General features: G+C 36.4%; 1 protein-coding gene across 8 annotated transcripts in view; it reads right to left on the bottom strand.

Moving 5' to 3' along the window:
* GRIA2 (glutamate ionotropic receptor AMPA type subunit 2) overlaps positions 1 to 17,088 on the bottom strand; it is a 124,146-nt gene that overhangs the window by 58,657 nt on the left and 48,401 nt on the right. For all 8 annotated transcript variants that reach the window (XR_009453015.1, XM_059697706.1, XM_059697707.1 and 5 more), the window contains exon 3: positions 8,779 to 9,018. Coding sequence is in view for 7 of the 8 variants with exons in the window: in XM_059697706.1 (XP_059553689.1) it covers positions 8,779 to 9,018 (240 nt within the window). In the remaining variant the exon portion in view is untranslated. The remainder of the gene's footprint in view (positions 1 to 8,778; positions 9,019 to 17,088) is intronic.

Raw genomic sequence — 17,088 nt, 5'->3', positions numbered from 1 at the left:
AGGTTTTGCTCTTTGGGAAGACTCCAGCTACTACATGATAAATGAATATAGATTTAGAATTGTAACAACCTTGTAGCACCTAGTGAACTAATGTATCAAGTCAACAATCATAATACTGCTAATAACTCAAAAAGAGACACAACCAGGAGTTATATGTCTCCAAAAGGGAATATTCAACCCACCTATGAAGTATTTATGTCAAAAAAGTGAATTTGGATCCCATCAAGTTTCTAGATCAAACTACAAATTTATAAGAAATATAAGGCAAAGAGTAATATGCTAAAAGCCATCATGTTGTAATCATCAAAACTCAAACAGTAAACAACTCTACATCTATCTATATATATAAAAGCCTAATATGCAAATTGTCTCTACAGGAGTTTGACTGCGAGACCACTTGCTATGACATGTGCTGACCACCAGGGCATGGCGTGGAATGAAGGAAGACCTGGCCAGCAACTGGAAGGCCCGATCAGCCCATGTACCAGGCCTCTAGTTACATTATAAAAGCCTTAAGAGATATCTTAACCAATTGAAATATTTGGACCTTATATTTAGCCTTATTCAAGCAAACTATAAAAAATATATGAAAAAAATAATGAATTATTGTTGTTTATATATGATGATATTGTGGTTATGTTTAAAACAAGGGAATTATTTTTTTAAATACACATTGAAATATTAACAGATGAAATGTCATGATGTCAGGTATTTTCTTCAAAATAACTGAAAGGCAGAGGGCTATAAGTAAAACAAGATTTCTCATATTATGGTCATTAACTTTGGTTAAGAGGTCTTGGGGGTCTTTGTATTATCCTCTATATTTTGTTATTTAAAATATTTCATAATGAAAATGTAAAAGACATTACTTTTATTTCAATTTGAAAAGCTGAACCATAAATTGAACTTAAAGTAAATTTTATGTTTCTTTGGTAAAATTAGTTTCCTCTATCCAGTCTTGTAACAAAAAACTATAGTATAAATAAGAATTGCTCAAGGAAAAATTTATAAAGAGATAAAATGCTATGGTAGAAAATTATTAATGACAAAACATCTTTTAATAACAATGGATCACCTATGATTCACTGTAAGTAAATGAAATGCTCCCATAATATAATTCAAATCCTATTCCTGTTTTCCTTCAATGAAGATAGAATGCACAGCTGGTCATCATGATCATTTCAACAGCTATCAAAACAGTCATTAACTCTATCCAGTTTTCTTTCCAAGTAGGAAAAAAAAAAAGCTATTTTTTCTTCTACTGTCAAGATTGTACTTTTCCACATTCCAATCATTATGCAACTTTTTCATGTCACCCATAGATGATGTTCTATATGCTATCCACATATTATCATCGAGCACTTACAAGTGGGCTTCCTTTCTTCTAGAAAATAAATTATTTTATTTCTTAGTTATTTAATTATGAATTTTACCACCCACTAAAATAAGTTTCAAGTGGTGATGTTCTTGACATTCTGTCCTATTTTTCAACATATGTTACAAGGAATTTTAAATATAAATGACAATTGGCAAATGGAATTTATCAAGTGATATTTCTTAGCCTAATGTTTATTTGCAGTTCCTCTTGTCAAAGAATATGGTATATAAAATCAATAAGAATTCATTTAAAGTAATGGCTGGGTTTCAGACTCATTTATTCTGAGTCAAAAGTAACTCAGTTGGTGTGGATTCTCTGTTATTAAAACTCTCAGAATTAATATTTTGTAACCTATGAAACTGAAATAAATAACTTTCATCTATTAAGAAGCTAAACTGCTCAAGTAATATATATATCACACTTGATGAATTTAGTTTCATCAGAAGACACTGAACAACATTAAATCGTCTAACGACAGTGGAAATAAGTCACACACCTTGGTATCATCGGACTCAGGATTTGAAGAGACTGCTGACCCATATGTTTAGTGATTCATATTCTTAGATTTCTTTTTTCAGTAACCCTCTCAAACTCTCTCTCAACTTGATCTGCCTCTTCCCCATAAGGAAAAGTTTGTTACTATCTTGTGTTTTTTAAATTAATGGATCATTTTAAACTTTAAAAATCACTGAAAATAAATGCATGTTATAAATATTGAAGTGAAATTAAATTCTTTAAATATAACATAAACACATGCTCTTAGTCTCTTGGTACCATATTCTAATTTGGGAAGCAAGTATTACTTGGGACCTCTTTCCCTTTCACACAAACTAGCATAGAAGTATCTTTATAATATGAGTCTTCCCTAATTCAGAATATAAATATGGGTGAACAATGGGGGTTCTATATGAATATTGGCTTATTTAAAGCCATTAGTAGGTATTAATTATTCAACTCTAATATATACATATTACTGTATATTTGAGTTATTACAGCAAAGACAGAAAACTTAAAATGCATAGTTGTTCATATACTATACAGAAAAATCCAGAAAATTAACTGTTCCTTTTAGTAAATATATTTAAAATATGTTCAAGAAAAACCTCATAAACATACAAGAGTTGAAAATTAAGTTCTAAATTCTCAGACTTTTAGTTAAAATAAAGAATGGCTAAAGAATTGTTGGATTACATTACATTACATCCCCTTATGCCTAATTTTTACTGCACTAGTTATAGCTGTCGAACCTATCTTAATCTCCCCAAAACTCTAAGTATTAGTAGCAGTAGTTCAGTCTCATTGTGAGCTAGTGCTAATAACATTGTGAGAGGTTATAGAAAATCCATCAGCCTAAAAACAGGTGAGTCCAAATGTTTTAGTTTGAACATTAATGGGTGGAATTAAAAAATGATTACTGCAAATAGGTGTATTTCATTCAGACCATGTCTTCCTTCTTAAAAATATTTTCTTTGGTCCATTAAAAATTCACTGGCCTTATTCATCTTTCAGGCACAGAAATTAATATTCATGATCACTAAATCATGGCAGCATGCCTAAGCCATATTAAATTAACATATATTTCTCTCATTGACTTTTTCAGGAACATCTAAAAAGAAAATGTATTATTTGGAAGAATTTTTATTCTATGCATGATGTCTTCTTGGTTCTGAAATAAAAGTGTTTCCCTTCAGGAAAACAGTATGGCTCAAAATTAAAACCAAGACATGAAGATATAAAACATTAGTTCTGATTTTACCTACTGTCTGTAGAAATATATTACCTTACCTTATTGACATTAAACTGATAAATAAAAAGCACTTTTTATTGAGTCTGGTTCTAGTTTAGTATATATACTAGAGGCCGGGTGCATGGATTCGTGCACTGGTGGAGTCCTCCTCCCCCCCACCACCACCACTCATCCCAGCCCGCTGCACCTGCTGCGGGCTCATGCCCAGTAAGTCTGGATCTGGAGAGACTTGCAGCGGCACTTACCAGCCGTCAGTCCTGCATCTGGCTCACATTGATCAGCAGAGTGGCACCCCTGCTGTGGTAGTACACTGACCACCAGGGGGCAGCTCCTGTGTTGAGCATCTGCCGCTGGTGGTCAGTGCACATCATAGTGACTGGTCATTAGGTCATTCAGTCATTTGGTCACTTAGGCTTTTATATATATACTAGGGTCCCGGTGCACGAAATTCGTGCATTGGGTGAGGGGAGGGGGAGTGTCCCTCAGCACAGCCTGCCCCCTCTCACATACTGGGAGCCCTCAGGCATTGACCCCCATCACCCTTCAATCGCAGGATCGGCCCCTTGCCCAGGCCTGACGCCTCTGACAGAGGCGTCAGGCCTGGGCAGGGGACCCTCATTTCCCCCCATCATTGGTTCTGCCACCAGCCCAGGCCTGATGCCTCAGCCAGAGGCGTAGACCCCCATCACCCTCTGATCACCTGATTGGCCCCTTGCCCAGGCCTAACGCCTCCGCCAGAGGTGTCAGGCTTGGACAGGGGACTCCCATCTCCCCCTGATCACTGGCTCTGGCCCCCGCCCAGGCCTGAGGCCTCTGGCCCAGGAATCATGCCTGGGCAGGGGACCCCCATCTCCCTCTGATCGCTTGCTCCACTCCCCGCCCAAGCCTGACGCCTCTGACCCAGGCTTCAGGCCTGGGCAAGGGGACCATCATATCCCCCCAATCCCCGGCTCAGCCCCCCGCCCAGGCCTGATGCCTCAGCCAGAGGAGTTGACCCTCATCACCCTCCGATCACCAATCACCGGATCGGCCCCTTGACCAGGCCTGAGGCCTCCGGCAGAGGTGTCAGGCCTGGGCAGGGGACCCCCAGCTCCCCGCAGTTGCAGGCTCCGCCCCTGCCCAGGCCTAACGCCTCTGGCCTAGGCATCCGGCCCGGGCAGCGGGGACCCGCAGCTGCAGCGGCCCCGCAATCGTGGGCTCCGCTTTAGGCCCAGGCAAGGGACCCCTAGCTCCTGGGACTGCCAGCTTCGACCGTGTCCAGCTCCCATCGCTGGTTCCACCCCTACTTCCTGCTATCACTGGCCAGGGCAGAAAAGGCACCTGATTCTCCAATCATGGCCCCAGCTCTTAGCCCCCTGAGTTTCCGATCACTGTCAGTGGCAGGGGGCTTCTTCCTGCTTTCCCTTTCGCCTCCCTGCATTGTGCCTACTATGCAAATTAACCGCCATCTTGTTGGCAGTTAACTGCCAATCATAGTTGGCAGTTAATTTGCATATAGCCCTGATTAGCCAATGAAAAGGGTATCGTCGTACGCCAATTACCATTTTTCTCTTTTATTAGTGTAGATATATATATATATATATATATATATATATATATATATATATATATTCAAAAATAATTCTGTATTTAATTCATTGACATAGATAACCCTATTAGCCCATAGTTCAAAATGTATTTAAGGTCTATCTACCAACTCTCTATGGAGGAATAATAATCAGTTTTTAGAAAGAGCACTGGGTCATAAAGTATTGCCAGGCCATTGCCACATGTTTGGATAAATCGAAGACACCAGCAGTCCTAAAGGTCACACAGAAACCCATGAACATTTTCAGCAGTCCTCTCACCCATCTTTGAAAGAATCAAAAATGACCTGTACAAAGATTAGGAGACATCTACGTTCTCCTCTGTTTACAACTGGGATGCACTCTCTGGACTGTGGCTCAGCACTGGATGTCATGAGTAATTGGATGCAGGGAAGGTTTTATTCTTAAGAGCAGTGCAAAGAAGCAGCATGGAAGCACTTTCAGTCTTTTTCATCTAGTTCTTATGCAGACCAGAATGTTGGGGAGCCATTTTCATGCTTGAGCCCTGTGCTGTTCCAAAGAACATCAATTCTTTTATTTAGAAATTAAAAATTTTAAATATGGTTACCTGATCTAGACCATCAGAAAATAAAGCCTATTAAACACAGAAAATAAATTTAAAAGCATATCATTCCAGAAGAACGGACCAAATCTGCTGAAATTGAACCATGCAGAGATGTAAGTTGAGAGATGAAATTATGGAACCTATTTTTAAAAGCATGTGTACTATGAGTAAAGAGACCATAGATGCATTCTCAACTCCTGTAGTGCTAAAATAAGAGGGTGCTTCCCTGAACTGTAAAAAACAAACAAACAAACAAACAAATGGCTTAAGAACCAAAGGAAAGAAACAAGGTCATGTGATGAATGCATAAATAAACTTTTATGCATGTAATATGATGGCAAAGCTATAAAATTATTATAATAAAAAAAATCCCATTTCCCTGAGTCAAGTAAAACACTAAATTAAGGTCAAATCTTATGCCAGTGTTTTGAGTCTTAAACACTTATCCCCGAAAATAGTTGCAGATGAAAGGCCAGTGCAATACTCTTCATATTAAAACATGAGCAGCTATTTAATAAAAATGTAAAGATGAATCCATAATGTCATTTTTGGCTTTACTATAATTACTTAATATTATAACTCTCCTGTTCTTTCAACAATGCACTTGAACTCAAATTCATTTGTATAATTTAATGACTGGAGATTATCCCATCACTTAAATTTCATTTAATAATTCTAAAATGTTAACAAAATCATTTTAAATGTCTAGGGTTCTTTTCACAAGTACATAAATCCATCCCCCTTCACCACATCATTCCCCAGAGCTTTCCTTTCTTTAGTCTCTCAAATACTAGAGTTTCTTTTTTTCTATTTATGTCAGCTGTTGTCTACTTAAATGTTCTCAAAAGTTCCGTTTCAACTAGAGGGCACAGTGAGGGCAAAGTATGTCCCTAAAGTAAAAATGCCACCTTCAACTTTGTGAAACGGTAAAGAGAATTCATCTTCTGATCCTTGGATTTAGCAAGCAAGATGCAGCAGGTTCTAACATCATCTCAAACTTAAAATACACAGAGGCTAAACCCATTCACTTCTTGCCACTATTTATTGACTATCGACTCTGTCCCAGCATTATCTTCAGCACTGTGTGTGTACAGTTAAGAACTGTACACCAGTGTCCTGGGTCCTGCTTCGGCATTGCCTTCCTGAGGTTTATAGCCAGATCTTAAATAAAAAAGGATAATCCTTAGCCTGCATGATTAAAACAGTCCCTGGAATATAGTGGAAGCTCAGTAGCATTCCTTGGTGAAGGAATGAACACCATTATTAATCACAAATTGTGATAAGTATTATGTAGGAAAAGAAAAGATTGCTTTGAAAGAGAATACCAGTATGAAATGCATCTCTGTGGAAATGCTATATAAACAGATATGAAGGGAGAGAAAGAATTAGAGATCTCTGCAGAGATTTGAGGTGAAAGACTTAGGTTCATCTGAGAGGCAAATGAAGGTAGGTTAGGTGGATTTAGCTTAGTGAGTGGGCTGGACAGTAGGATAAATTGGCAGGAACCAGTGTTAAAGCTGTGCTAAGATTTTCAATTTTATATGCATTATAATGAGAAGTCATTGAAGTGTTTTAAGCAAGAGAGTGATGTGTTCAGAGAAGCATTTAAAAATTCTGGCTACTTTATGGAACTGAGTTAAGTAAAAATAAGTGTGGAAATGGAGAGACAATGGGATAAACACATGACAGTGGCTTGGTCTGGAGTCAGGGCAATGAAAAAGAAGAGTATCTAGAGATAAAATATATTTAGTTGGAAATCACATCAACAGAATGCAAGGCTGAAAGAGCTGCTGAGAATACTCCCAATTTAAGGCTAGTTTTATTAACATAATGGAATACTCAAGGAGTTTAGACACTAAGAGGAAAGACTTGAGATTTGGCTCAGTTATATAAGGCTTTTTACCACCTTAATATAAAGTATGGTTCAGAATTATCCAGCACATTGGAGTCCATATTCACATTAAATAGTTCTGTGTTTTAGTTTTCCATTCGCCATGGAAGAGCAAAGCGCTCCTTTCTCAAAGCCTGAAGAAAAAGTTGTTGACAAGGCACATTTTTCAGCTTGTATAGTGCTGACTCATTTTTCCACTGAGCATTCTCATTGTCCGGACTGGGAGGACGGGGCAGAGAATCAGACACCTAGCTGAGCACTCCTGACTTGAGCCTCCTGCAGCAAATGACTACAAACTGATCAATGGAGAATTGACTGATGGCTGGCTTTCTTCCTGTCTGCCCTTGCGGGTGAACGAGGTGCCCTGTCTTGGTGGAAACAGGCTTCTGTTTTTCATTTGAACCTTTAAATATTCCAGGAAGCAACCTACTGAAGAAGAGTACTTAGGTACTCTTACAATAATGGTTCTTAACCCTTTCCAGTTTGGTTATGGATACTCCTTCTAGAAAATTACATAAATGAACATGTGCACAAAATGTACATACAATTTTAGGTAGTACACAGACCAACTGACGCTGAATCATGGACCCAGGGATGGTTAAGATTTCTGGGATACTACAATATGTGAATCAGGCAAGTCTGCTAATATTAAACTTCTCAACAATGGACAGAGAAAACACAAGGAAGGACCACCCCCAAAATAAAATTTATATAATGAGCCAAGACTCTATCCAATTAGCATGCTAATCAAGAACATCTCATTATAAACAATCAGATAGAATTGTGAAATAAACATGAATCTGGTGTCAGAAAACCTTTGTCAGCAGGATCACATATTGCAGAACCATGAGCAAGGCTTTAACTTGTCTGAGATTCAGCAATCCCATTTTAAAGCTAAGTTAAATAATAATGGTAACTACCTGATAAACTTTTGCACTTGAAAATATGTGATAACTATAAATTTCTTTAGCAGTTCTTATTTATGTACTAGAGGCCCGGTGCATTAAATTCATGCATGGGTAGGGTCCCTAGGCCTGGCGGGTGATCAGGGCTCTCCTTTATTTCGCGCTGCCCCCTGGTGGTCAGCGCACATCATAGTGAGCGATCGAACTCCTGGTCTCTGGTCGAACTCCCGAGGAGACACTTTGCATATTAGCCATATATATATATATATATATATATATATATATATATATATGTGTGTGTACATAGATAGATAGATAGATAGATAGATAGATAGATAGATAGATAGATAGATAGATTACTACAAATTTTACTTCAATGAATTTTCAAGGCAACCACTTTACTGAGCTAGTAATCTAGTCACCACAGAGTTTTAACTGCTGCTACCAGAAAGTGTTTTCTACATTACAGCTGGGCCTTTGGCTGACACAGTCTATATCTGTAAATTGTACATTTACAATTTTTTTTTATTTTCACTCTAAATATGTTTCCCAGGTTTTGAATTGCATTTTTCACTTACACAGCAAAATTAAACCATGTAACCTTTGGACTTTAAGACAGCTAGGTAGATCTGTAACGTCCCATATAAGTGTCAAGGTAAGCATTGAATTTGACCCATTATCAAGGGATAGGGATATTTTCACTTACCTCTGTCACTGTCATAGAGGTACGCAAACTTGTCCCACTGATAGTATTCAATCAAGCTAAGAAGGGCTCCTTTGAGGTCAGGTCTCATCTGAATGACAAATGGGTGTGTGCCATCAGTCGGGAAGCTGGGAGTGATGAAGGAGACATGGAGCGTTCCACAAAATGATGTGATGGTATTGACAGACTTCTTGTCATAAAATCCAAAAATAGCATAGACTCCTCTTGAAAATTGGGAGCAGACTAGAAGAATAAGGAAAACAGAAAGGATAAGTTAATAACATTGGCATACAATCATGGATTTACTTGCAACTTAATGCCCTTTTATATAAAATAACAAATAACCAACAATTAAAAGAAATATGAAGATTATATCAATCAATGATCCATCAAATGTAGGAGCACTTATTTACTTAGCATTCTATTTAAGGAATTCAAAGAATTATAAAACATTAAAATAATAATTCTAGGTTTATAAAAATACCTACATTATTTTTAACAAACTATGTGATTGTAAACATATTTTAGGACAGCCTCATTAAAAAAGGGTACAATTAAAAACCATTAGTTATAAGAACAAACTGTAGTTACAGATGGTTTATACATATTTATAATAGCTCATTCCCTATAAAAATGATTTCTTTAAAAGGCTTTGTTGTGCTAATGATACTTTTATACCAGAAGGTCAGTGTGATTGTGAAGCATATCACCTACTGATGATGCAAACTTATTAAAGAGAAGTTGGGTGCAAGACTCTCACCACCCATATCATATCACTGGAGGGAAACCTCTTTCTCACTTATATCACTCAGTCAAGTAGTAACTAAATGAAGTTCAGAACACTTAATTTTTATCTTTCCCATGGACTTAACTTATCCCATATGTTCTACTCAGACAAAATAAAGACTATTACCAACATTTTTTGGCTTAGGACCATCATTCTTAGGAATATATATATTTGTAAGTTCCCATGACTTACACAATCCCTTATCCTTTAAGACTATATTTCAGTGAATGGCATATGACACTACCTTCCTCACTACTTATAGTCAGACCACCACTAAGCATTGCTCATTCTAATACCTAAGTGTACTGAAATGTGGTCCACTTCTTTCTATCACCATTCTAATCCTAGTTTACTATCACATGCACTTACATTGTGCTTGCCTTGTGCCTGGCATGTTCTCTGATACATTAACTCATATGTTTCTGATGATGACCCCTGAGGTAACAACTATTATTATTCCTAAATTACTGATAGGAAAATTGATACATAGGGAGACTAAGTGATTCACCCAAAGTCGCACAGCTAGTAAGTATGCTGTGCTCAATCCTCGGCAACCTGGATTCAGAGTTGATGCTTTTAATTGATTTTTGGAATACCTACCCAACTTTCCTCCTTCATCCAATTATGCCCCTTCCATTCTATTCCCACAATATAGTCAAAATAAATTTCAAAATACAAATCTAAACATATTCCTTTGAGAAGTAGGGTTTACTTTTTCTAAGACTCATGCCCTGCAAGGCCCTATGGAAATGATTCATGTTAAACGATCCACTGCTTAAGAGCACCATTTCAAGTCAGCCACATGGCTTTGAGTAAATAAATTCCTGATATTTTTTAATCTCAAAAGTTGTTTCAATCCAAGGAATACAAATTAGCTATCCACAAACATAATCTAACAATCCAGAGCATAATATCAAAAACATCTTTTTAAATTAATTAACCCTATTTAAAGGACAGGACCAACATTATTTCATTTCATCTCTTCCACAAAAACAGAATTGCTTTGTAATTAAGAATTATGTAAAAATAGATTGCTTCATAAATAAAAACTGCTAAAATATACAGATTCTAGTAATCAATTTTCAGACAATCAATAAATAACAGGCAGTAATATTTAGCAACTATTGTATGATATAAAAAAAAGGAAAGCAAGATTGGCTATTTGTTTATCAAATATTCATATTTTCCTTTAAATTTTTACTAATCTTCAACTTATCCCCATTCTTCTAACACAATTTTCTAAAATTTCTAGGTTACATCTTTATAATAATATGTCAATTGAAATCTTTTCTTTTATTACCAATCTTCTGTAGAGCAGTCTCATTTATCTCAGAAAAAAAAATGAATATATTTCTTTACATTTATTTCATACTTTAACATAAAGCAAAGATGAGATTCCTGCCTTTTATTCATGCTTATATTTTTGTCTGCCCTATTACAGAAGTTGAAAATAAATATACTCATTTTTCATATACATGAAAAAGTCCTTCCATTGTGAAAACCCATCTAGGAAAAATTTGTAGTACAGTGGGGCCTTGACTTACGAGTGTCCCGACTAACGAGTTTTTTGAGATACCAGCTGTCTCTCGGCTGATTTTTTGCATTGAGTTGATAGAGTAATTTGAGTTAACGAGCTCCTTAACGAGCTCGGTCTCAGAACAAATTAAACTCGTAAGTCAAGGCCCCACTGTAGTTTCTTATTTTATACATGGATATATGTGTGCTAACATGTATATCTTAAATCTTAATTTTTCTCAGAAATTGATGGCTCCATGTGGCATATAAAAGGGGGAAATTGCTACAAAATTCTCTCTGGGTCTATTTCATTTTATTTCCTTCAGTGTTGGTATGTCATCTAAATAGTACAGGAATAATAGGCAGTGTTATTTATAACAAGACCTCCTCTCATCTTAAGTAAAATAGCTTCTGTGATAGGAATAGCAGCCACAGGATCAGCAGAATGCTCGATAACGGATGCCACTGTTTGAATGCATAGGCAATCTTACTAAGGAGCCATATCTTTCATTTTCCATTTGTTTTAGACTCTGGAGTGAGTTGTTAGGGGGCCTCCTGATTACCAGGGCCATCTGGAAACATTTGGCTGTGGCCCAACAACAGGCCCGCGCTGTACAAAACTCCAGAAGTTATCACAATTCTCCTAACTTAAAAGGCACTTTTCTTCCCAGGCAATTCAGCTAATTCTCCAATTAACATAATGTTATAAAAATGGCCTTTCTTTACTGACTATCCCTAGTCTATCTCAACCCTCTTCCTTTATTCTTTATCTCTTCCTGGCACATATTCAGTTTTCTATTTGTCTATAGCCTCTATTTTTCTAGATATTTCTTTCTTAATGTGCCTTTTCTACACATTCAAATAACTGCCATTTGGTCAAAATTGCTCATGTCCAATCTTACCTTTGAACAGTCACTGTCCCTGTCCCCAACCATGATATGAATATTATTGTGATTTACAATTAAGAAATGCTGACTTGCCTTAGCTAGTGTTGCTCAGTTGGTTGAGTATCATCCCATGCACCCAAAGATTGCTGGTTCAATTCCTGGTGAGGGCACATACCCAGGTTGCAGGTTTGATCCCCAGTTGGGGTGTGTATAGGAAGCAACTGATAAAGGTTTCTCTATCACATCAGTGTCTGTCTGTCTCTCTCTCTCTCTCTCTCTCTCTCTCTCTCTCTCTCTCTCTCTCTCTTATCCCTCCCTCTCCTTCTCCCTCTTGCTCTCCATCTCCCTTCCTCTCTCTCTAAAAAATCAATAAAATATATTTTTAAAATAAATAAAGTAATGGCTGGCTTGAACTAAGGTGTTTTGCTTACCCAGTTTGCAGTGACCATCTCATGATTAAAAACTTAGTGCCACACTCTAACACTCTATTCTCAAAATATTCAAGAGTATTTTTGCATTCTAATACTGAAGTTCTACTCAATATAATGTGGACACGTGACACTATTGACACAATACACAAGGAAATGAGTTCCTTGTTCTGCTAACGTCATCTATAAACATCTGTTTTATTCTACTTTATTCATTCCGGTATTAAGGGGAATTTACTATGGGGAAACAGTATTACTATTAAAACTACTCCTCATTTGATTAGCAATACAATTTCTCATGTTGACCTTTACCTTATTCCCCACAATGCCTTCAAAATTTAAAGCCATTTCCCTAACTTATATCCATCCTCAAAGAAGGAAAATTTACTGTCACTGAGAATATCCAAATAATGTGTCACAAGCTCTGGATATAATTGCTAAGACAATGCTCTAAAATGAGTTAGTACCGCCATCTATACATAGTCATTGTTTTCTTACATCAAGTCCTGAAACGGAGGAAGGAGCAGAAAGGCTTTCAGTTTCCTAATCCATACAATTACCCCATGACACACTCTTATGAATTTCTGAATAATTATTCTGATTAATATTAGCACTGCAGTTATTATGTCTTAAGACTCAAAGCTGATTGCAAAGTGGTAAAGATGCTCTTACTGAGCTCTACTTTAATTAAAAATTTAATATCAACTTTGAGAAACTCAGCAAAGAGGAGTCCTTCTAAAAGACATGCTAGGTCAAACAGCAGAAATGATAATCCCCTGGGTGTAAGTAACTTGCTGATTATTCTACTTTTCGTTATAAACCCAGATGATATAAGCCAATAGCAGTGCTGATGATGCATCCAACACACATCTTTTCCTCTTGGGTCATTCTGCTCATTGGTGCTGCTAATGTAGCATACTCGGTACAGTATGGAGAACCTTGCATGGTTATTTAGTACAAAGGCAGGAAGAACAGGACACTATTTATTTTTGTTTTACATTCTTTATATTTATAAATCACCATTCACTTCAGTGAAACAGCATGGACTGCTTCCTAAGCAGGAATGGAGTCAGCTCCTTTGTAACTTGTGTAAAGTGTGGTGAAGATTCATCACTATGCAGTCATGGCTTCAAAATATAGAGACCACAGAAAATCTCACTCCTTTCATCCTTAAACTTCTGACACTACTCTTATAAACTTGGACCCTGATTTTACTACTGAAAGTTCCCTATCATTTAAGTTGTGATCTAGCCACGGTATCCAATAACCTTTATATCAGATCAAGCTTTCTTACCTTCTCTGAATTTATTAGTCAAACGCTTGCTTCTTGAAATAACCTCTCCATACCGCTACTAGTTTCCCTCTCTTTCAATTCCTTCTCTACATTTCTGCCAAGTAAAATCACACCATGTTGGTACTTTTCCTCTCCAATTTCAAAAGGAATTCTCCAAGGATTTGTGTTACAATTTTTTTCTTCTCATTTTACATTCTCTTAGTGGTCTCCTTCCTTTTAACATGGTTAGATTCAACTTTTTATGCACATTTCTCAAAACTTCATTGTCACCTCAGTTGTGTCCCCTTATCTAGTTTTACTGAAAAAATACATGTTGTAAATATTTGATGTCACTAACATGATGTTGGGTTTAGAAAATGCCAGAACAAACGGGACAGACAGAGTCACTTCTGAGCTGGAGTTCATAGATGGAATCTCACCCTCCAGGGTCTTCCATTAGAAAACTTCTAATTCTATATCATTCCTACTAATTCCAAAAAAAACAAGGAGAGAAAACCCTAAAATCTTATCCTATAAATCATGTCTTTGTGTTGATTTTTTTTTTCCTTTTTGCTCATGGCATCATAACTCTTGCAATCATTGATTTTCTATATTTTTAAGAATAATCAATTTATTACTCTTCCTTCTTCTGCTCATGTCATCTATAACCATTTTTGTTTTATTCTACTTTATTTACTAATATATACTGTAAACATACTGTATATAATTGTGTAGCAAATATACTGTATATACATTATAGTACAGATATACTGTATATTCTGTATAGTACAAATACATACTGTAAACATACCACATATGATTACTTTTTAAATGATGCACTTCATGATTATTTCATGTTATTTCCTCGCTAGTCTGATTTTTAATTAAAATATTTATTTCAAGACCTGAAGTATGAATTTTCTAGAAAAAAGAAAAAAAAAAGAAGTACCTAAAATACTTACCATTGTTTTACATTGTCCAAAAGCCTATCAACTTTAATCTCAAGCATTAACTACCACAGAAAAATTATTATTCTGTCTCCAATGATCTTGGAGCTCTGACCTTAGATGTAGCAGTTGTAGAGGCTAAAAGTGAGAACAATCTGAGATCGAATCCTGATGTTGCTGTTATTTAGTTGAACTTGATTGGGCAAGTTGCTTTGTTTTCCTCTGTCTTAGCTTAATCATGTGTAAAAGAGGATAGTGATATTACTTGCCTACCTCACTGAGATGAGCAGTATTAAAGAAAAAAATTAGCTGAAACTGTGCTGGCAAGTAGTAAGCCCTATGTAAATCTCTCACGACCTCCCTACTTATATTCCATGTTCGAATCAATATTGATACTAAATTTCTCATCTTTTTCCTGTAGCACAAAATTCCCCAGCTCCATGAGACATGTGTTCATGTGTTAAAATCACACTCACCTTTTCAGAATGTGAGAATCATTTCTGACTTCATCCCTTCCTTTATCCTTAGCTTGCAAATTGTCACCACATACAGCCTATTTGACCTCTCAAATCTGTACTCTTCAGCTCTGCTGACACTGCCTTAATGTGCCCCTTAAATATTTATTGACTGGATTGCTGCATTAACTTCCCAAATAGCCATCTTCATAATAAATCTCTTTCCTATCATAGTAGATATAATCCTCCTGATTAAAATCCATCATTGTCTTCCCATTGCTTAGAGCAGCGGTTCTCAACTGTGGGTCGCGACCCCTTTGGGGGTCGAACAACCCTTTCACAGGGGTCACCTAAGACCATCGGAAAACACATATATAATTACATATTGTTTTTGTGATTAATCACTATGCTTTAATTATGTTCCATTTGTAACAATGAAAATGCATCCTGCATATCAGATATTTACATTACAATTCATAACATTAGCAAAATTACAGTTATGAAGTAGCAACGAAAATAATTTTATGGTTGGGGGTCAGCACAACATGAGGAACTGTATTAAAGGGTCGTGGCATTAGGAAGGTTGAGAATCACTGGCTTAGAGAATAACACATGACAATGCTCAGATGTTATCTGCTCAGTGTGGTCTGAGTTATGTGCTTCTCCTACATGTGAAAGCGGTCTCTACTTTTGCATTGTGGCCTGGGTTAAAATGGTCTTGCTTTGCCCTCTCTGAGCTAATTGAAAGCAGAGAATGAAGTGCTGCTTAGCTCTAAATGCATGGCATATCAATTAGCTGGCAAGGAGCAGACAGTTGATAAATGTCATGCAATAAAATACCAACTCTTCCATGAAGGGTGTCTTGCTTACTATCAACTAAATATGATTTTCCCTAATTATGAAATCTATCAGCATTCTGTCTTTACCTCCCTCATGGCCTGAAGTATAATATTGGTGAGTGTGTGGGGGGATGGAGGGTTGGGGGGTAGGGGGAAGGGGTGACCTCCTTGAAGGCAGGGGTCAGTGTGAGAAGAGAATGAGAGTACCTGAATTGGAAGTCTAGCTTTAGCCTTCCATGGCTGTCTGGTAGAAGGATCACTGAATCTGAGCCTCAGTTTCCTTGTCTACTGAATGTGGATTTTAATTCCTATTCAGCCTACCTTAGAGGAATATTTAAATTTTAAAGTAAGTAATATAAAGAGAAGTACTTGGGAAATATAAATCATTACATAAATGTGTTAATGACAATAAATCCAACCATAATGATTTTTATATTCTCTTCAATGCTAAATTTAGAAAATTTTCATAAGTATGTTATTAAATATTTGTTGAATGACCACAAGATGCACTGAACCAATTAGATAACAAAGATATAAATCAGGTTCTTGCATTAAAATTTCATTTCTGTTGATACTGGTGTATTTTTAGAATTATATCATTACAATATTTTCTTCTTTAACTATCATACTAAAATATAACTAATGTTGGTTTAAAATTACTTGTGCAATTTAGTCTGCCAGTTCTCATAATAGGGAGGGGAAAACCAATTATTACTACGAGAAGACAATAATTGGAATGTTTGTGAAATTTTATTATTGTAAGCTTTCAAAATGTCTTTTATTTGTGTGGAGAAATTGTACCAAGAGAGGTGAAGTTAAATCCATACATAGCCTGGGATGCAGTAGAAACCTACAAAAAGAGGTGAGTTCTTTGTCTTGGACATATGTCCGGTAACACATATTGGATTCAGAAATATCCTCAGGTATCCTCACAATCTCAAATGTCTTATTTCTCTAATTCAATGGACTTTTTCAAGTCTGAAAACTTATCAGGAGCAACATCTATTCCCTTAAAAAATAGAACTGTTGTAACCTATGATACGTAACATTTGATTTCCCCGATATAAGCCTAGGAGAATGTTAAAAATGGAACTATAATTCTTTTACTCTTCGACTATTTAGGTAAATACAGTATGCTATTCTCACAATAAAATGAAGGAAAACTTCATTTTGTTCTCTTCA

The sequence above is a fragment of the Myotis daubentonii genome, chromosome 5 (assembly GCF_963259705.1).
Source record: "Myotis daubentonii chromosome 5, mMyoDau2.1, whole genome shotgun sequence".
Taxonomy (NCBI): domain Eukaryota; kingdom Metazoa; phylum Chordata; class Mammalia; order Chiroptera; family Vespertilionidae; genus Myotis; species Myotis daubentonii.
Note: the sequence above shows the minus strand (reverse complement) of the source record. Positions and strands in the feature narration are given on the sequence as shown.